The 19,836-nt window shown below is 52.3% G+C and overlaps 2 protein-coding genes across 3 annotated transcripts; both read left to right on the top strand.

Annotated features, from left to right (window-relative positions):
• Positions 1-599: 599 nt before the first annotated feature.
• LOC142031061 (putative methyltransferase DDB_G0268948) lies at positions 600-5,354 on the top strand. 2 transcript variants are annotated; one of them, XM_075027902.1, is made up of 7 exons: positions 600-712; positions 1,829-1,957; positions 2,228-2,388; positions 2,666-2,879; positions 3,537-3,637; positions 4,399-4,536; positions 5,131-5,354. In XM_075027902.1, the coding sequence occupies exons 2-7, from the start codon at positions 1,847-1,849 to the stop codon at positions 5,219-5,221; spliced, it is 816 nt and encodes a 271-aa protein (XP_074884003.1). In that variant the 5' UTR covers positions 600-712; positions 1,829-1,846; the 3' UTR covers positions 5,222-5,354. The 2 variants fall into 2 exon arrangements, with proteins under 2 accessions (XP_074884003.1, XP_074884005.1); XM_075027904.1 differs by lacking the exon at positions 600-712 and adding an exon at positions 810-1,188.
• LOC142031062 (interferon lambda-3-like) lies at positions 4,531-13,880 on the top strand. Its single transcript, XM_075027905.1, has 6 exons — positions 4,531-4,626; positions 11,926-12,395; positions 12,665-12,742; positions 12,916-13,059; positions 13,175-13,255; positions 13,368-13,880. The coding sequence occupies exons 2-6, from the start codon at positions 12,234-12,236 to the stop codon at positions 13,461-13,463; spliced, it is 561 nt and encodes a 186-aa protein (XP_074884006.1). The 5' UTR covers positions 4,531-4,626; positions 11,926-12,233; the 3' UTR covers positions 13,464-13,880.
• Positions 13,881-19,836: the final 5,956 nt, after the last annotated feature.

The raw sequence follows: 19,836 nt of genomic DNA, 5'->3' as shown, positions 1-19,836 counted from the left end.
AAACTGCTTCAAGGTGACCTCCATCTTCAGCCCCTAGGTAAGTTCCACTGATTTTCTTAAAATTAGGAGGGGCTTAAAGGCTGTGCTGATGAGCATAGATTCACAAATGCTGTGCAAAATAGAAACTGAAGTGAATGTGCTTCAAGCAAACCAGGGTCTGCTGGCTTCAGCTGTATGTCATTAGCATTACTCTAGCATGAGAAGGGGTAAAATCCTGCCCCAAATCAGGGCAGGGGCTTTGTCTGGTCCTGAAATATCCATGCTCTGTGCTCTAAGAGTTGGTGCTGGGGGTTATACAGGCTTTATTTATGCCTTTTCTCTTTCCGCTGGACAACAGGAGGGGGCTTCCAGTGCAGCCAGACCTCTGTAAGCATGGCTTTGGGTGCCCGCACCATTTGAATCCCGTTCCCCTGCTACCTCGCAGGTAGGAGACGGGCAGGGCTGCTGAGCATCCCCCCGGTTCGTGGGCATTTTGAGAGCTGTCTTTAATTCAAAACCACAGAACTGTGGAAAGGCTAAGGCTCGGCTCTCGGGCTCCAGGATCTGGGTGGGACGGAGACTCTGGAAGCTGCCTTCCGGTTTTGGCCGCCCCCCCTTTCCCGGGGGCGGTGCCTGCCTTCCCCTTTGTGCCGGGCGCGCCCCGGAACTCTGGACTGGGCGCGACTGGGATCTGCTGGTGCCGGGAAGTAGCTGCGTGAGGCCGCTGCAGCCGGTAAGAGGAGGGCTGAAGCTGCCTGGGGACTGAGGGGGGGGGCCTCGCTGGTGGGTGAAGGCTTCTGCGAGCACATGGAAAGCCCCTGGAGGACTCTAAAAAGGGCTTTGGCAGGGCTGCTCTTCCCTGCTGGGAGTGTCTAGTCGTGAGCTGGCTAAGCTCAGCCTCTCTTCTTGCATCACAAGATGTAGTAACCCTTTATTGCCTGCTGGTGGGTCTTTGGAGAAGCTCGCTCTCGTTGCACCCTTCTGCCCACCTCGCTGGCCGTGGGCGTGCGGCCGCCCGTCAGACGAGGCAGCAGTCCTCCTTGGGGGGCTCCTGGGGCCTGTGGTCTCACCACGGAGCCGCCGCCGCCGCCTCAGGCAGCGCTCGCTCGGCCACCGACATAAACAGGACACGGCCGGGAGCCTTCCGCTGCGGCGCCGTGGGCGAAGGGCAAGGGGCCGGCAGCCGCTGGGCCTTGGCCCGTTGCCGAGGTGGGTGCGGGGACTGCGTGGTTTATAGCAGCCGGGGCGGGGGGAACGGTGGGCGCTGTATCTGTGGAAGCAGCTTTGAGGGCTGGGCGGACGGGGGGGGCTGAGCTGGTGGGAGGCCTAAGGGGCCCCGTGGCGAGGCCAGGCCTACCTGGGTGACGGGTCTAACGGGGCTCTGGATTTAAAGAGACTTTGAGCATTTTTGGGCAGGGTGGAGTTGCTGTGATTGTGTTGCTAATTCTAAAACATGGATCTCCTTAAGAACCACAGACTTCTTTGCTGTTAGTTGTTCTGGTGCTCTGCTCGGTCCCCCCAGATTCAGAGATGTCCCAGCTGTAATGGTGATTTATATCAGAAGACACCTGGGTGGGTGGGGAAAGCAAAGCAGTAAGGAGAAGAAGGGTTTAAAAACCTAGAAAGCTTTTCCTTGTCGGACGCTGCCAGTTTGCTTCTGCAATTAGCTTATACCTCTGGGAGGGATGCCTGGAGAGCAGGTTCGTGCTCCCTCGCTGGAGCCTCGTGGGCAAAGTCCTCCCCAGGCTCCTGCCAAGAACTGGAGACTTCAGAGCCTGTGGTCACATGCTGAGGCAGGAGGAGGAGTTTGATCCTGTAGCAACAAACCTGGCTTGCTGCCTCCTTCCAGGTGCCGGGTCACCCAAGCATGGCCACCCAGATGTTTGAGGGGAGAGGGCATGCAGCTGTCTACCAGAAATACAGGTTTGCACCAGGCAAAGAGCTGCAGCAAACCATCCTCACCTACCTGCAGGAAAAGGTGAGTGGGGTATGGCCAGACTGCAGGGAAAAAAATAGGGGAGTGGTATTTGTGGGGAGTAGTATTTACCCTGCTGGGAGTGTTACCTTGGTGGATGCCACAGGGAAGAATAAATCAATAGGACTCAAGGCAAGATGTGGGCGCAGAAGAGCCTTTCCATGGGTTGTGCCATGCTGAGGCTGGTCCTCTGTGGGTGCTGGGGAAGGAATTGGGGTAAAGGCACAGAAATTGGGTGGCTGCCCACTGAGACTCATCCACTCCTCCCTGCAGAGGGCAAACCTGGCTGAGCTGGTGGTGGATGTCGGCTGTGGGTCTGGACAAGGCACCCGCTTCCTTGCAGAGCACTTCAAGAAGGTGGTGGGAACAGACATCAGTGAAGCACAGATCCAGGAGGCCAGGGAGGCCCCCTCCCTGCCCAATGTCTCCTACCTGTGAGTGTTGGGGAAGTAAGCTCAGCTGAAGGCAAAATTTGGGTCCTCACGTGGAGGTGGTGTTTTGTGAGTATGATTGTTGTAAGAGCGAGCAGGCACCAAAGAAAATCCCATTTGATGGGATTCCTGGTGTGAACGGGCATTATCCCAGACTTACAGTGGCTGTGGTCTTGCATCCCAAATGATCATCATTGGCTCCAAAAAATGCCTACTGACTTCACGTCCTGCTTTCTAAGTTCCAATTGACACACTACCTTTTTTCCTTCTCCCACTCCAGTGTATGCCCTGCAGAGGAGCTGCCATTTGAGGATGCCTCAGTGGACATTCTTACTTCATTTACAGCCGCACACTGGTTTGATATCGAGAAGTTCATGAGAGAAGCAAACCGGGTGGTTAAGCCAGGTGGTTGCATGGTAATCAGCACCTACACCGTGGACATGAGTCTGCGTTATGGAAACTGTTCTGAAAAGCTGACCAAAATCTTCAGGGAGGTGAGGTGTTAAAACCTAAACCTTGGGACTTCCCCTCCTGGTCTGGGCAGGGGGAAGTGTGTAGAACTTGGATGTAAAGAGGAAAGCAGTGAGCTTGGGGGGTATTACTAGAGGACTTCTATTGCAGGATGGGGCAGAGAGACAGTTAAATACAGGGACAAGGGTGAAATGGGGTTTAGTGGCTCCCATGCAGTGCTGGGGCTGGCTGGATGAGGAGAAGAGGGATGTTAGGATTAATAGGGCAGACTCTGGTGTGGCAAGAAGGGCTGTGGAGCAGATCTGGGGGGCTGGTATTGTCAGAGAGACTTCTGCTGTTGCCTTGATCACAGTGAAAAGAATGGGAAGTAGAAACTCTTTGGAAAGAGGTTTTTTTAATTATGTTTCCTGACAGTGTTTTAACAACTCAATAAAGACTTTCCACCATGAGCAAGAGCAGTGTAGGGAGGAAGACAGAACCCTTGATATCTATAATAAAACAGGATACTTAAAGTCTTGACACTAAGCAAGATTTTGGTGTATTTTAATGCAGGGAGTATTTAAAAAAACAAAGTACATGTATGAATGTATCATATCTAGAGCCAAGCAAAGCTGACTTAAGTGGAAACTGAGACCTTCAAGTGGTTTTGTGTTTTGTTTTTTAATATGCTGTCTTTACAGTCCTGGGACCTGCTTTTAAAATACTCTCATAGTAGAATAAAACTAGTCTTGGAAGACTACAAAGACATCTTTGAGGCCTTGCCGTTTCCAGACAAGAAGAGGTGAGCAGAAACCCTTCAGTGCAGCACTAGGGGTGGATGGAGGTGGCATCTCTGCTCCTCCACGGGGCTGCTCTGCCACTAGTCCTGCAAGGATAAAATGGAGCCGGGTTTGCTGGAGCAGGTAGCTGCCGGGTTTCAGCAAATGCTTTTGCATTGTCGCAGAGCCACGTGGCTGCATTTTCATTCCTGTTGGATTTAATGCGGCTCTATGCTGGGCCAGCCGGTATGGTCTAAGGGCTGCAAGGACCCTTCCTGATTCAAGGCAGAGTTGGGTTAGCTTGGTTTTTTTTTTTAAGTTCATGGTTTTTGATAATTTGAGGCTTCTGGGCAGATCACTTAATAGATGAAGGAGGAAAATGGAGTGAGAGAAGGAACCTGCCCCAGGCCTCCAGGGAGCCAATGCCTGCCTCCCCCCACCAAGGCATGGGGCAGGGGCTAACTCCACAGGCAAAAAGGATGCATTGGCAGTGGTGTTGCAGAGGTGTTGGTGTCCTGGCTGCTGGAGGGGAGTGGGGTCTGCAGACAGGTGTTTATCTGTTCAATCTGCAGACTATGTCAGGTGGTCCCTGGGACCATCTCTGCTTCTCCAGTAGTGCATCAGTTAGAGCTCCTGACCTACCAAATGCCACAGTCACATGTTGTTTCCATCTGTTGGACCTTTCATGGTATTTTATTCCACACCACCTCAATCTGTTGTCCTTGTTCTACTGTCTGTGAGATTTAATTTGCCAATGCTCGTTTCTTCCTTGTCTCCTTTCTAGAATCACTGATATCTTTGACAAAATTCCCATGACAGTTGCTGGTGTGGTTGGTTACTTGGAGTCTGTCTCTCCGTATCAAGCCTTTATGAAGAATGACCCCAAAGCTGCAAAATCCCTCCTCCAGGAGACTGAAAAGAGGTGAGAAAACTGCTTGGGAAAACAAGCAGGACATGGAGGACCTGTTTTATACAGTCCATGAAGAGTGAGATTGCGGAGACACCTTCAAAGGTAGAAGTGAGCTGTGCAGTGATGTGCTCCCTCCTTCCCCCCAGGTGTGGATGGATACTTGTCAGAGGTTAAACAGCAGATCCTCAGCTGCTCACAGCATGACTGACCTCAGTTTAAGTCAGCTGACTTAAACTTTTAAGTCCATGTAGCTGTATGGTGTTCTTGCACTGATGTGTCTATGTAAGCCTCGTGTCAGAGGTATCTTGAGTTTCTTTGCCTTGCTCTTGATTAGCAGAGGGCAGGAGAAATATTGACAGTTCCACCTTAACTAATCTGTTTTGGCCCACAACAAGGGCCTGCTGCAAAGCTGGGAAGGGGAGGCATCCCTGTGCCTGCTAGTCTAGTCATTGACCAGAACAACCTCTGTGCATGCATTGGAAGCATCTGTCATCAAGACCTCTGTGCTTTGGGTGGAAGAGACTGTTCTCTGGTTGTGGATGTTGCCCCATGTCAGGTGGGAGCTGGCTGGGGAGAGTGAGACCCTTCCTCTGCTTCTTGTTTCAGGATGCTGGAGACAATGGGAGTTTCTTCTTGTGAAACCCCAGTGGAGTTCTGGGTGAGGCACGTATGTGTGCTGGGGTGCAAGGGACAGTGAGAAGAAACCCTTTGCCTGATCTGGTGCTGGAAGGGAAGAAAAAAGTGGGTTGTCTCCTAATATCCCACTTGTAACCTTCCTTGGGAAGATTGATGCTTATTTCAGTGATTAAAGTTTTGATCTTCTGTGGAAAGCAGAGGGGGGTTTATGCCTGCCCTCCGGTTCCTGTCCACCTTGGTCCTCCAGTCTGCCTGGTGCTGTGCCCTGACCACTAGAAGGGTCCAGTTTCAGTGGTGGTGGTTGGATTGCACGTGGGGATAAGAATCACAGTAACAGCTGATAAACTTGCTGCATTTCTTATACAATTAATAATAAAAAGCTGAGGAAAACATTGCTTGTGGTTCCCCTTTTTAAGAGAGGCTGTAGAGCACCTGCTGGGGTGGGAATAGCTGCACTTCATGGACATTGCTTACCTAGGCCCTGAGTGGCTGCCTGTTTTGTGGCGTAGATGGGCTTCAGGTAGAAAGGGCTATTTGCCCCTTTCCCTGTCCAGGCTAATCTAGGAGCTGTGTGTTGTCTCTGAAGGCCAAGCTGGAAAGTGTCTGTTCTTGCCCACTGTGTGACCCCATCCCTGGTGCTTTGCTGGCTGGTGCAGGTGTATCAGCAGCTTATCTGCCCCAGGATTGCCCAGCACTGTGCCAGCACTGCTGCTTTGGCCCTCGCGAGGTTGCTTGCCCTCAGCACAGCTCAGGAGCCTCTCTGGGATCGCTGCTGCAGGGGAGCAGGTTTGCACTTCCCCTCGGTGCCAGCCTGCTATTGCTCACCCATGCTGCAAAGGGAAGATTAGAGTCTGTGTTTCAGGGAGGGGCAGATGGGGTTTGAAGCTGGGCATAACAGGTCCCCTCCTGTTTGCTCTCTGGATATCTGGAGTCCAGGCACAGCCTCTTTCGGGACCTTTCGCTTTCCTGTAATTCCTGCCCTTGGCAAGAAGGCTACCCTGATGCCATGGGGAGGGCTGTGGCCTCACTCTGTTGTACCTTGATGCATTATTAAGAAAGGCAGAAGTCATACCTCTGCTCCCTGCCCCAGAGAAGGGTAGGTGCTTCAGCTGTGGTCCTGGGCCTTTTGGGGATGTTCTGTCATGTCCCAATTTCTCAGGTCAATGACTCGGGTTCGCTGATTCCCAGGTTGGGATTAAGGTGAAATGGCACCAGGGATCCTTTAACTCACAAAACTCAATTTTTATTTGCTCACAACAAGAATTGGTGTGCTCACAACAAAAATTGGCATGAAACTATGTCAGTAAACTGTGTAATGTGCTAACCATACATTACCAAACATATACTACAGGCCTTGCTTATTTGGGAATCAGTTCAGGGAAGACAATAAGGAGAGCCCTCCCATTGAGTCACAAGGTTCAGAGCAGACCCCCTTGCGTTCTAGACTCCTCAGCAAGGAGCCTAGGGGCAGCTGAATCCACTTCTAGTCCCAGACTCAGTCAATGGTTTATGTCTAAAGGGATGAGGTGTGGGGATTATGGAAAAGGGAAAGAGGGAGAGAAGAGCGATTTCACCAGTCCTGGATCCAGTGTTGGTACAGTTGGCCGAGGGGTCTGGCTCTGGTGGGCTTGTGCATGTGGGGCTTCAGTTTGTGTCCTTTTATCATCCTTGCCCCTCCTTTGGACAGGCACTTGAACTCATTAGGCTAATTAGGTAGCCTTTGGGCCATGGGGTTGGGGGTCATTTGGGGAGTAGCTTCCGCTTCCCTGCAGGTGTGATCTTTTGCCATACATGGTGAGCTGCCCTGTTCAGCATATCAGAACAGCACACCCTCCCCCTCCTGTTGCTGATGGGCTTCTTTTCACCTATGGTTCCTTGCTATGTTGTTATACAGACTTAGTCATTAAGCAGAACTTGCCCCTCCACAATGTCTGAGACATGAACTCCTTCAGACTCTCACATGGTCCTGCCATGGGTGCAGAGGCTGAGCCTCCTTAACCCTGGGCATGTCTCCACTGGGGTTGCTGAGCTCAGCTTGCCCAGGCTGGGGAGAAAAGGCTTTGACCCCACTTGGTGGCTCCCAGGAGGGTGGTGGTGGCCCACGAGGACAGCTATGGGGAGGAAAGCCCATTGCTGATGTGAGGCTGGTCTCTGTGTCCATGGTCATGTGTTGGAGAAGACCTCATTGAGCTGAGCAGTGATGCTGGATCAAGCCCTGCTGCCAGTCACTGGTGAAGAGGTTCACTGGGGGCAGGTTGTGTTTGGGCAAGCAGCAGCCATAAAACCTCCCTTGCTGGGTGAGGATGGGGGCTGGTGGCTTGTCATCTCCTGGAAGAGCACTAGAGGTCTCTCCCTGCCCGGGACTGCACCAGGTGACACAGCTACTGGGATCCTGGTGGCCTGTATGGCCGCCTTGGCTGGGGAAGCCCCAGCTTGGCTGGCAGGGCTTGTCCTGGTGAGGTGTACCCTGGCAGCGGTGCCCTGGGCAGGGCGACGTTCCCTGGGAGGGGACACCCTGTATCCCTACAGCAAGTGCCAGCACAAAGGCTCTGGGGAAAAAGTGTTCGTTTGGTTTTTTTCCCTCGCTTAAAACAGCTTGTTTAAATCTGCTGATTTATTAACTTTTCAGTTAACAGCCTTTCCCTCCCTGGCATCGGCAGGACACTCGACACATTCTCCAGGATGATGCAGCGGATGGCTGGCTGTGATGTAACATCAGGGATTGCATCACCAACATGCTTGGGCACAGTGTCTGCAGCACAAGGCACGCGGAGCAGCACAAACCAGCCCGACGTCACAGTGGCTGTGCAGCTTGCATGTGCAGAGAGGCGTTGAAGGGTTCTGGGGTGTGTAGCGAGGCCAGCAACACTTTGGTGGCACTGACACCCTGGGCTGGCAGGGACAGGTCCAGTGATGGCTGCTGAGCAGAGGCCACCTTGGTGTTCCTTACCTTGGCACCATTGGGCCAGGGGCAGGGCTCCTGCACATCACCCAGGATTTTTAATTTTAAAGCTGCCTTTTTTGGGGCACTTTTTTGGTTCTTTTGATCTTCTTTTCCAAGACCAGTGACTTTAGCAGGAGCTGGTTCCTCCCAGATGAGCCCACCAGCTCCAAAAGGGGCTGGGAACAAGTGATCTGAGCTCGTCCTTACTCACTCGAGTGGCATGGCTTGTGGCCAAGACTCTTCCATGCTTGCACCATGTGGTGGCCGATGAGTCACAGAGTGATTGCCTGGCCGTGTGCTGGTACCAACCCTGCCCAAAGCCCTGCCTGTTTTCGCTTTAATTCTCACACCTGGGACTTCCCGTGCACCCAGGATTTCTTGTTCTGAGCAAGTTCGAGTGGCTTCAGACCACTGGGCTGCATAAATCTGAGGAGGGGGCTCCATCATTGTCATCAGCACTGCTCTCCTGGCAAGGTGTTGTTTGCCATTGGGGCTGGGGTGATGACTGCGGCGGGTCCTCAACGCCCTGCAGACCCCGCCGGGCACAGTGTGGTGTCCCCAGTCCATGCCAGCTTTGGGGGACCCTCTGCTGTTGTGGCAGGAGCAGGCACCATCATGGTTTGGAGGAGCCGTGCCAAATGCGGCCAGGCTTTGCTGGCTGGGCTGGGGACTTGGGGTATGGTGGAGAATGGCATTGCTGTGCAAGACGCTTGCCGGCGTGCCAATGCCCAGGTTGGCATGACCATGTTCCATCAGGGAAAAGCCCTCGCTGCTGCTCAGCCAGGCACCCATGGGCTTGACTATGGCTGGTGGTGAGTGAGGGGCAAACATCTGAGCAAGACATCCAGGAGATCTTCAGCTCTTCATCACAGCTGCCCTAGGTGCCGGGGGGCTGTGCTTGTGGCCCTGGCTTCCCTGCTCAGCTTCCACTTTTCCTTTGCTGCTTCTGGATCTCCTTTTGCCTACATGAAGAGATGAGGTTTTGCTTTACTTCTCCAACCAGAAATGACACCCAGGAGATGAAAGCCACAGCGACGGGGAAGAGGAGCCAAAGAAGCTGGGTCCTGCAGGGATCTGATGCTGCTCTGGGACTCGAAGGGTGACCTGAGAGTGTCCCAAGTGCTGTCCTTGGTGAGGGCCCATGGCATGGGGCAGTGGTTCACAGTGGATCTGCATGCGTGCCAGGGCAATCTTCCAGCCCTGCTCTGGGTCTGTGGGGCTGCAGGAGAGGCCATCCCAGCACTGCAGTTACTGGGCTTCACCATCTTGGTGCTGGATATCACTGTCTGGGTGTTGGGGACCTTGCTCCAGCCCTGCTGGCAGCTGCTGGAGGTCCCAACGTGGGTGCCAAAACACCCTAGTGTGGCTGGTACCTCGCTCTGGAGGAGGAAACACCCTGTGGTGCTTGTCCCGTGAGCCAGCTGGGCTCTACCATGTGGAACCTTGAGCCACCATTGCCCTCCAGCCACTCCACTGTGACCAAAACTGTTCCAGGCAGTGCCAGGACCCCTGCTTCTTCACTGGGGGACACGTTCGTTTTTACACCCATCGGGCTTTTTTGCTAAGGTGCCATCTATTCCAGCTGAGCTGTGCCTTGCTTGGGCATCGTACATGAAGTTAGTTATGCTGGCCTGGGCTTTTATTTCGTAGTTGTATTGGATGTGAACAAGTTGCATTGAATAAAAAATTATTATTATTACTATTAAGGGTCTTGGGCTTTAGTGCTGTATTTTGCTGTCCTGGCTCTTCTCCAAGCTGTATCCCCATCTGGTTTGGTCAAAGCTGAGATAGTCACTGCCTGAGCCACACTGCTCCCTGCCTGCTGTCTCTGCTCCTCTTCACCTCCACCGTGGTTTTCCAGGAAAGACCTGAGCTCTCTGAGATGCTGCTGGAGCAGGGGAAGGGCTCAAGGAGGGCTGGATGGATCCTGCAGGTCAGCAACTGGTCCTGCTTAACCTCTTCATTAATGATCTGGATGATGAGGCAGAGGGTAGCTGCAGTGTATCAAGTTCACTGATGACACCAAATTGGGAGGAGTGGGTGACACATCAGAGGGTTGTGCTGCTGTCCAGAAGGACCTTGACAAGCTGGAGAAATGGGCTGAATGGCACATCATGCAGTTCAACAAGAAGTGCAAAGTCCTGCACCTGTGAAGGAAGAAGCCCAGGCAATGTGCTGGGGACCACCCAGCTGGAAAGCAGCTTGGCAGAAAAGGACAACGGGGTCCTGGTGGGCACCAGGTTGAACATGAGCCAGAAATGTGCCTTTGCAGCAAAGAAGGTGACCGGTATCCAGGGTTGCATTAGGAAGAGTGTTTCCAGCAGGCTGAGGGACGTGATCCTTCTCTATTCAGCACTGGTGAGGCCACCCCTGGAGTGCTGGGTCCAGTTCTGGGCTCCCCAGTGCAAGAGACACATGGACGTACTGGACACTCCAGCGAAAGTCCATGAAGATGACGAAGGGACTGAAGCATCTGTCAAACGAGGACAGGCTGAGACAGTTGGGACTGTTCAGCCCGGAGAAGAGACAACTTGGAGGCTCTCGGTGGTGCCTGCTGATGGGACAGGAGGCAATGGGCACAACCCTAAATACATGAAAGTCCATCTGAACAGGAGAAAACAGTTTTTTACTATGAGCATGGTCAACCACTGGCAGAGATTGTCCAGAGAGGCTGCAGAGTCTCCATCCTTGGAGATACTCAAAACTAGACAATGTCCTAAGCAACCTGCTCCAGTTGACCCTGCTAGAGCAGGGGTTGGGGTGGCCAATGTCCCAGCCCATCTCCATGACTTTGCACAGCGTGTCCATACTGGTCTGCCTGCCCGTAGGTGTATCTTTCCACAACCTTGTGCAAGAACTTTTCTCATTTGCATAGACTCTTTGAAGTCAGCAGTTTATTTCCAAATATGAACATTAAAAATTGGGTCCTTCTGGAGCAGTGTACTTCTATGGCTGCCATGTGAGGCACTGCAAAGTGCATTTATGCCTGTTGCTGCCTCACTGTGTATTTGCTTTTTAGATACAGGTATTGCTCTAATTTCCTATATTTAATGCTTGATGAATGCATGAAACTACAAGCACGGCGGTGATGTCTTCACATCGCAGGAGGTTACCTTGAGGGAAGTACAGATTTTGCTGAATGGGGGCACCGTTCCAGCTGTCAGCGGAGAGATGTCAATACATGACATTTGTGTTTCTAGGCTAAACAGGGAGGAAACCCCAGCCAGCTCCAGTGGCTGGTGGGGGTGGCAGCCCCGCTGATTGCCGGCAGCCTCCCTGCACAACCCTACGTCCCACCCGGAAAATGCAGGGTAGGAGTGCTTCTGCTTGCACCCTTTTTCTTGCTTTTGTAGCGAGCCTGGTACATGAGGATAATACATGCATAAAGCTCATGCCCACAGCCTGCATTGTCCAGTGCCCACTCCCAGCTGCTGCTTTCACTGTTGCGCTGCTCTTCCCGTGGGGAAACTGAGGCACGAACTGCTGCTGCCGCTTGGAAGGCACTGAAACCCTCCCGGCCACCCTGAGCCTGCTGTCCCTGTGGGGCTGCATGCCTGGGAGTCTCCCGCAGCTTTTGGCATGGTGCCGGGCTGGTTCGTGCCCAGACTTCCTCACACTTGCCAAGTCCTCTGCACTGCTCGACGTGGCAGCAGCGTCCCTCCCGTTCAGCTCCCTCGGAGGGGTACGCACCGAAGGCAGCCCGAGCATCGCCTCGCATCCCTGTCGAGGCAGGCAGCAGGGCAGGCAGTGGGAGGCGGGTGCTGCCCGCACCAGTGGCAGCGGGATTCCCTCTGCTACCGCTTTCGCTTTGCTGTTTTCAGACCTGCCAGGCCACGGATTTTCCTGCTAATCTGAAAGCGCAATCGCAGCGAGCAGCCAGCATAAAAAGCTGAGGAGATGGGGCAGCGAGGCAGCCACAGTGAGAAGGCAAAGCAGCTCCCCGGGACCGGCCACCAGCCCAGCAGCCCCGCAGCCGAGCAAGCCACCCGCGACAACACTGTCAGGCATCTCTACAGCAGGGATTTAGCGCATCCAGCCCAAAGTGCTCCAATTCGTCCTCTCTGGCTTCCTGCACTGCCGCCCCCTCGCCCCATCGTAACCTTCTCACCGTTGGGCTCTCGTCGGCAAAATGCTGCACCTCAACCTCACCCTGCTGCTTGTGCTGGTGCTGGGGTCTGGCCTCGGGGCTGCCTTTCCCCAGGACACCCTAAAGAAGAGCTGCAGCCTGTCCAAGTACCAGTTCCTCGTGCCCCATGAGCTGAAGGCTGTGCAGAAGATGAAGGAGCAGTTTGTGAGTGCTGCTGGCAACAGGGGGCTGTGGGCTGGAGGGGGGCAAGGCAGAGCGGATGCCAAATTCGAGACCCCGAGTGACAAGGTGGATGTTTTCTGCAACAGTTTGGGGATGAGGAGGATGTTTTCCAAGGGAGTTTTGGGACAAAGAAGGATGTTGGGCCAAATTTTGTCCTGGTTTCAAACCCCTCAAGGCTGACTGGGATTGCACAACATCGCCAAAAGTCAAGGTGACAGTTTTTCAATCCCACTCTTGTTTTATGCCTGCAGGAGGACATCATGCTACTGTCGAACCGCAAATGCAACACCAGGCTCTTCCATCGGAAATGGAGGATAGCGGAGCTGTCGGTAAGGGCGAGGTGATGCTCTAAAAAGGGGGTACCTGTCCTCCTCCAGCCAGGACCCCCGGCAACCGGTCCCACCTCCATCCACACCCCCGGGCAGGTCTTCAAGACCCTGACCTCCAGCCCGCGGCCAGCCCTGGTGCTTTGGGTCCATAACTGGGATGCTCCCACCCGCAGGTGCCTGATCGAATGGTGCTGGTGGAAGCCGAGCTGGCCCTCGCCACCGCCATGCTGGGGCTCCCCGCCGCCCCCAGGTTCGCCGAGACGCGCCAGCGGCCCTTGGCCTTCCTCACCCAAGCCCGGGAGGACCTGCGAGGCTGTGTGAGTGCCACCGCCCCCCCCCCAAGATCCCCCAACCCTATGCTAGCTCAGCGGCCCCGGTGCTGGTGGCAGGGCCGCGAGGCATTGTAAGGACACACGGCCACTTTCCTTGCAGATGGCCACAGAGGCTCCTTCGCATCAGCCCTCCGGGAAACTGAGGCACTGGCTGCAGAAGCTGCAGACGGCCAAGAAAACGGTAAGTCAGGCCAGCAGGGTGAGGGGGTTTGGGGGTGTTAGCCACTGCGTGGCTGCGCAGGGCCTGCTGCGTCCCGTCTCTGGTGCTAACCCACCCCTTCTCCCCACCGCAGGAGACCCCCGGCTGCCTGGAGGCCTCCGCCATCCTCCATCTCTTCCAAGTGCTGAATGACCTGCGGTGCACAGCCCTCCGGGAGCAATGCACTTAGCCCCCGCTGGCAGCGTGGCCGGCACGGCACGGCATGGCACTCACCGGCCGCAAAGGGTGCCCCAAGGACTGGGAAAAATGATGTTTATTGCATCACTGGACTGTATTTCCTATTTAAGCATTTTTCTTATTTATGTGAACTCAGGGAGCAATTTGGGTTTTTTACAGTCTTTTAAATTATTGGGGTTTATTGTGTATTTATAAATGGCTCAGGAGGAGGTAAAGAAATGCCATTCCTGACCGATGCTGTTCAATGGGGAGGAGCGTATTTATTGGGTATCTTTGTTTTGCTGGTTTTCAAAACACTGACCGTTTTTAAGGAAATCTATTTTTGTACCTATTTATTACAGGCTATATTATGTGTATTTACCTGTATAAATTATTTTTTTATGGGCTATTTAACATGAAAAATAAAAAAGATACCATAAATGGACAAGTTGCCATCATATGTTTTTACTAAGCTTTGCTATAGTATCATCCCTTTGGAAAAGCGAGTTATTGGGGGGGGGGGAAGGACATCAAGGCAAATTTTGAGCATTTGGAAATCAGCAGAACTTTGGCACTCATGTTCGTCTTCAGCTGCGTGGGGGTGCACCCTGACTGTCCCCCCGGGGTTTGCCTTTGGGGACGGATGGATGCTGTTGTGGCCCGGGCTGTCCCTGCCCACTCGGGGACAAGAGCCTGCTGGCCACCCATTTCCAGGACGGATGCCCACGTTGGGTGATGCAAACTAGGGCATGAAGCCTGGAGGAGCCCCTGGCCTAATGCGATGTATGGTACAGGCTGGGCAAGCCTCCGGGTTTGGCCATCCCAGGAGCTCTCAGAAGATCCCCAAACGATTTAACCACCAAACCGGAGGTCAGGATGAGCGAGTAGCCGGGGAAAGCAGGCACCCAGCAGGGAGAGAAGGACAAGGACTGACCTGTGAGCAGACCCAAACCTCATTCAATCTCTGTCTTCTCAGGTCAGGGGGATGGTTCTTTGGAGACAGGTCACCAGGGGAGGGCAGCCAGCAACAGCGGCCGCGTGTATGTGGGATGGCCGCACCTGGGATGAGTGATCACCCGAACGTGGGGACCACTCAAAGCCTGGGGACCCGAAAGGCACAGGTTTCGGTGGCAGGAAGGAGAGGAGCGCAGGGGAGCTATTGGACTCTTGGGGCTGAGGTAATTTTACGGTTGCTGCTTTTAGGTTGCAGGGTTGGGGACTGAACTACCAGCAGCCGAGCTGCAGCATGGCCACGGCTTCCTACAAAGAGACAGCTGGGGACACGAGCCACAAACACTTGTCACGAAGTGTGGCCCAGGTACCGCCTGCTCGTCCTGCTCAGGCTTTGCAAGGATGCTGTCCAAATGAAACCTCTTTGATGACGGGGAAGGAAAAAAAGCTTTATTTTCCCTTTCATTTCCGAATTATGCTTTATGCTAAGGTAGCTGGGCACTGAAGAGGGGAAATGCTGTTGTCCTTGTCTTTTGCAGCTGGATGCAAGCTGCTTCTGCCGGAGCAATGGGCCCTGGCCGCTTGAGATACCCCCAAGCACGAGCCTTCAAGCAGACACCTGCACACTTGGGCTGTATCGACTTCAAGGTGGGGGAAGCATAACCCAAGGGGAGAGGGAAGCCCGTCCTGCTGCAAGCACGCGAACACGTACCATCCCAAAACCAGAAACCCTAGGTGAGAGGCATTTCCATGCTAGATGGAGCACCTTCTCTGGGCCAGGGAGAAGCCAGAGGCCAGACGCTGGGCTCTTTGGGGAGCTTTAACAGACTTTTATCATCCAGTCATGCACCAGGTGCTACCCATCTGCTGCCAACTAACTTTTCCTGGAGAGGAAAGCCTAATGAGGGCAGAAAGTGTTTATTCATCCCCAAAATAGATGTATTCACACTATCCTGCTCTCATTAAGGTATCTACCAAGTCATTGTGAAATGCAGCTGCTGCATGTGATGCCACTGTACCTGGGAGGAAGGCGCAGGGCTGCCCGCGCATCCATCTCCAGGGAAGGAAATGAGCTGTATTGCCCAAGTGGCAGCAGGGTCACAGCACAGCTCTCCTGAGCAGAAGGTGAGGCCAGAAATCACTCCCGGGGAACAGCAGTCCCTCTTTATCTCTCTGACAGGGTCATGAGGCATAAATTTCCATCACAGTGCTCCTCGCTTCTCTTTGCATGTCCTGTGAGGGCAGGAAATAAAAGACGTGCCAATACTTTTCCCGCTCCCCTGCACAGCTGCCTTTTGCAGGTTAACCTCCCGGTATCTCCCATGCAAAGCAAGTTTGCTGCAAATTAAGGCTGGGGTGGTTGGTGGTGTTCTTTTGCCAGATGGACCAGACTTCAGCGACAGGACAGCCAGGCTCCTTGGCATGCTGGGAGCGGGGCTGATGGGGACGGGGGAGGGAGCTGCATCCTGCCTAACACCCCTGCCAGCTTTTTGTAGCTCAGGACGAGCCCCTCTACTTCTCCTGGAGGGTGTTCGCATGTGGGCAAGAAGTGCTTTAGCTTTCCCTGCAGGGTGAGGGGAAGGGTGCCGGGAGGGAGATGCTGGGGAGTCAGAGCCTTTCTCAGCATCGCTGAGTGCTTGGCTGGTTAACGCAGAGGGATGTTAATAGCAGTTTCCCCGTCTCCCCAGGGAAAAGGAGAGAGGCGTGCTCTTCCCTGTGTTAGTTTCAGTTTGGAAACAGCAGAAGGCAAGGCAGAAAGCCTTGGTCTTGCTGTGACTCCATACGGCCCCGGCGTTTGGGAAGCACCTAGTGTAGTTCCCATGTGGACTCTGATCTCTGGCCCCAAGGGCAAAATTTACCAGAAAGAAACCCAAAGTGGTGGGTAGACAGATACACTTTTAACCTGTGGTGGAGAGGAGCTTTCTGTGCGAAGTTCTGCTGGAAAATGATCGGGAAAGCGCTGAGGTAGACCAAGTGGTTGGAAAAGGAGGATGAGGGCAAGGCTGCAACTCCTGGAAAGGTCATCCCGAGCCAAATGCTCACTTGTGATTTGTAGCATCGTGGGGAAAATACTGGTGTCGTGGAAGGGACCGAACTGTGGGCAGGTGAAACGCAACGGCAATCATGGTTGAAGAGCACAAAACACCCTGTGGCAGTGGTGATTGTGGCTCCCCTCTGGTGACCGATGGGCAGAAGGTGTCAAGATTTTGTTTGCGTTAAATCTCAGCCCTCCTTGCCTGTGCCAGCTTGGGAGACCTCCTGGCTGACTTCTCCCTGGGTGGATGAGGGGAGCTTTGTGCTGGGCAGCCCTGGCTTGGCGCAGCAGCAGCAGCAGCCTCGTGCTTGCTAGGGTGTTTGCTTATACATGCAAATTTATACTAGCCGAACTTGGTTTTGAATATGGAAGAGTTTCTTTTTTGAAAGGAAAATCCTGCAGGATTTTAAATCCTGGAGTCCCGCAGGATGTACATAAAATAGGATGAGGTCCTTTGGGATCTGGCAGATGTCTAGCTAAAGTAAACGGTAACAAACTACTCAATTGCTGCTCTTTTCTGCTGAGGTTTTTGTGCCACTTTCAACATCATCTAAATATCCTGGTCCTGCGATGAGTGACATGGCTAAGATGTACTGCTGAGATGTTTCATTTTCTCCCTCCAAGAACTGTTTATGTAATGGAGTTTTATTTTGGTAGGGTTGTTTTTATTTCACATATATATGCAGTCTTGTGCTTCCATCAAGTAAGCAAGGGAAACATCTATCAAATTACAGAAAAGTTAGTGGAGTTTGGGAGTTTTTCAGTTCAGCCTTCTCTGCGCTGGTCCCGAGTGGCAAAAACTCTGCAGCTTCACAGGGAATGTTGCAGGTGACATTTCTGCAGGCAAATCAAGAAAGCTGACAGCTGAGTTTTATTGATGGATCATGTGATATGCTCCTGGGTCATAAACTTCTGCTCCAAACCCTCCAACCAGAATCCAGGTTGATAATAGGGAAGGAATAAATGTGCTCTCACCTGTTAGCGGGAGCATTTTTGGGGGATCCTCGGCACTCTCAGGATAGGAAAATGAGTTGCTGCTGGTGTTACAGGAATGTACTGTTTTCTAATACACTAAATACTGGTGCTCTCAGTGTCATAATTTCTCCTCCTGTTTGGCGCTGTTCATAATTGAAAATAATAATTTCTGTCTATCAGCAATCATACCGGGAATCATTTTGTTATGTTCCCATGTTGCCATCTGGGGAGACAGTGTTCAGTGAGATCCGACTGCTTTTAATTTGCTTTGACAAAGAAGGTTATTTGAAAAATAACCTTCACTTTGAACTGCAGGTGACTTCAGCTGCACACATGGATTACTCATTATCATGCAAAAAACAGGACTTTCAACTACAGAAACAGGCCAAAAGATGCTGCTGAAGGCTCCCGGGACTCCAAACTGCTGCCTGAACTAGTAATGGTGTGCTTCCCCTGCACTCCAGAAGTCTCATTTTGGTGTCACCTCTGTAGCCACAACTGAACCATTTCCTCTGTCTCTGGAGAACCTTCCCCAGCAACCCATGTCCCCCGACTGCCCCCCTGCACTCGTGCTCCCATAGAATTGCTTGCAGATGGGGCCGGGACAGCTTTCTGGCTCCAGAGAAGATGCTCCTGCCCCAGGGTATTCTTCATTTTCTTTTTCAGTCAAGAAATCTGATTTCTATGTTCTGCTCAGACTCATTGCCCTGAGACCACCATTCTCTGTGCTCAGTCACTCCTTCCACTGCATAAATCCCTGCCTCCAGTTGCTTCAGATAAAAGCCTCAAATCTTAGGGCCCAGCACTGATAGACTTGATGGATAATGTTTTAAGCCTTTGAGAAGGAAAAAAAAAAAAAGTAGATTTACAAAACGGAAGGCTGCGATTTATGCCAACCATGGCAGAAATGGGAGAAGGTATATTGGGAAAATGTAGTAATTGAAATAACTTTGGTGCAGGCATTTAAAGGCTCAGGTTTAAAAAAAACGGCCTCTCGCACCTGCTGGAGTATGACTGTGAGTCATCAAAGTAATTAGGGAATTCCAGCTGATTCATGAGAAAGCTCTGAGAAAAGGCATCAGCCTTCACAGGCCCAAGATAACAGTCCCATCCCTAAATGCTGGAATAAAAAAGATGAGGGAGAAAAGTTCAGATATGCTTCATAAATATTTTTCCAAGTCATTCTTGGTTCCTAGTTTGCCCCATGGTCTCTTGTCTGGGAGGATGTGTCTGGGTTGGTGTAGAGGACCAGGACTGTGCTTTCTTGATGCTGCTTCACGTGCTATTGCCACAATCATTTTACATTGCAAAAGACAGGTCCACAACATATCAGAGCGAAGGAGGTCTCAGTCCCTGTGCTGTCCATTGCTCCTTAAATCTCTAAAAGCTCTTTTTCTCCCTAAAAGCTGATGAGCTGGGTGGGGGCCTCCCAGATTGCTCTCTGTTGTAGTGTAGCTTTGTAGGTGCAAGACAGAGTCAGGGTTAATCCCAAGCACCCTGTTAGCACACCACTACTACTGGATATGCCCATACGCTCAAACTGTGTGGCTGTCCATCCTTGCAAAATGCTGCCTACAACTTTAGTTGGTTACCATCATCTCGACAGACTGCAGTGTCAGTCACCTGTTTTGACCATCCCAACTGATTCATGCCTGCAGGCAATATGTCAGCACATAGGTTTATGGGACAACAGATTAGGGGATGGACTGAAAACCTGAAGGTCTGCTTCACAGAGGAGCAGGCGCCCAGGCTCTGGCAGTATTAGGAGTGAGCATGCCCTGCTAAAATCAAATGAGAATCTCTTTTTAAAGGAGGAAAAGGTGTTCTGGGTTGATCATCAAGGAAGCCAAAAGCTGAAAATGTAAGACCCTCTCATCGTGCTGGGCTGGCTCCTCCATAGTTCAACCCCATCTCCAAAGTCCAGGTTGTCACTGGGGGCTGTGACCACCATGAACATGAAGTCCAGCAGGCAGACTACATTTCAGGAGATGGAAAGAGAAGATTACTCTGTCAAAGGAAAATAGTCAAGATTAGGACTGGTCTAGGTAAGAAATCCAAACCTTCAAAAAACAAACAAAATCAGTGTGGGCTTTTGGCTTTGCTTTTTTTTCCTAGACCTGCAGGCGAAACTTGGCTTTCTAATCTGATTTTGAACCTTGCTCTGGTGTTTTGTTCTCTGGTTTTAGCAGTGCCCAAGGGAAGAAGCAGCTAAATTCCAGGTCAATGCAGTCTCTGATAGGTATCAGCAGTCAAACATGTACACTGATTTTAATCAGAGGGTTGCGTGACTGTTTGTTATAAAGCATACATAAAATCTCAGCCACTTGGTAATCATCATGAGACGCAGCCCATAGGGCTGTTTTGCTCCTCTTGGCATGTTTCTCCTTCAGTGCTCTGCTGTCCACAGTCATGCACAATTTTATCG

The sequence above is a fragment of the Buteo buteo genome, chromosome 5, assembly GCF_964188355.1.
Source record: "Buteo buteo chromosome 5, bButBut1.hap1.1, whole genome shotgun sequence".
In the NCBI taxonomy this organism is placed as follows: Eukaryota; Metazoa; Chordata; class Aves; order Accipitriformes; family Accipitridae; genus Buteo; species Buteo buteo.
This window is presented reverse-complemented; position numbering and strand designations above follow the sequence as displayed.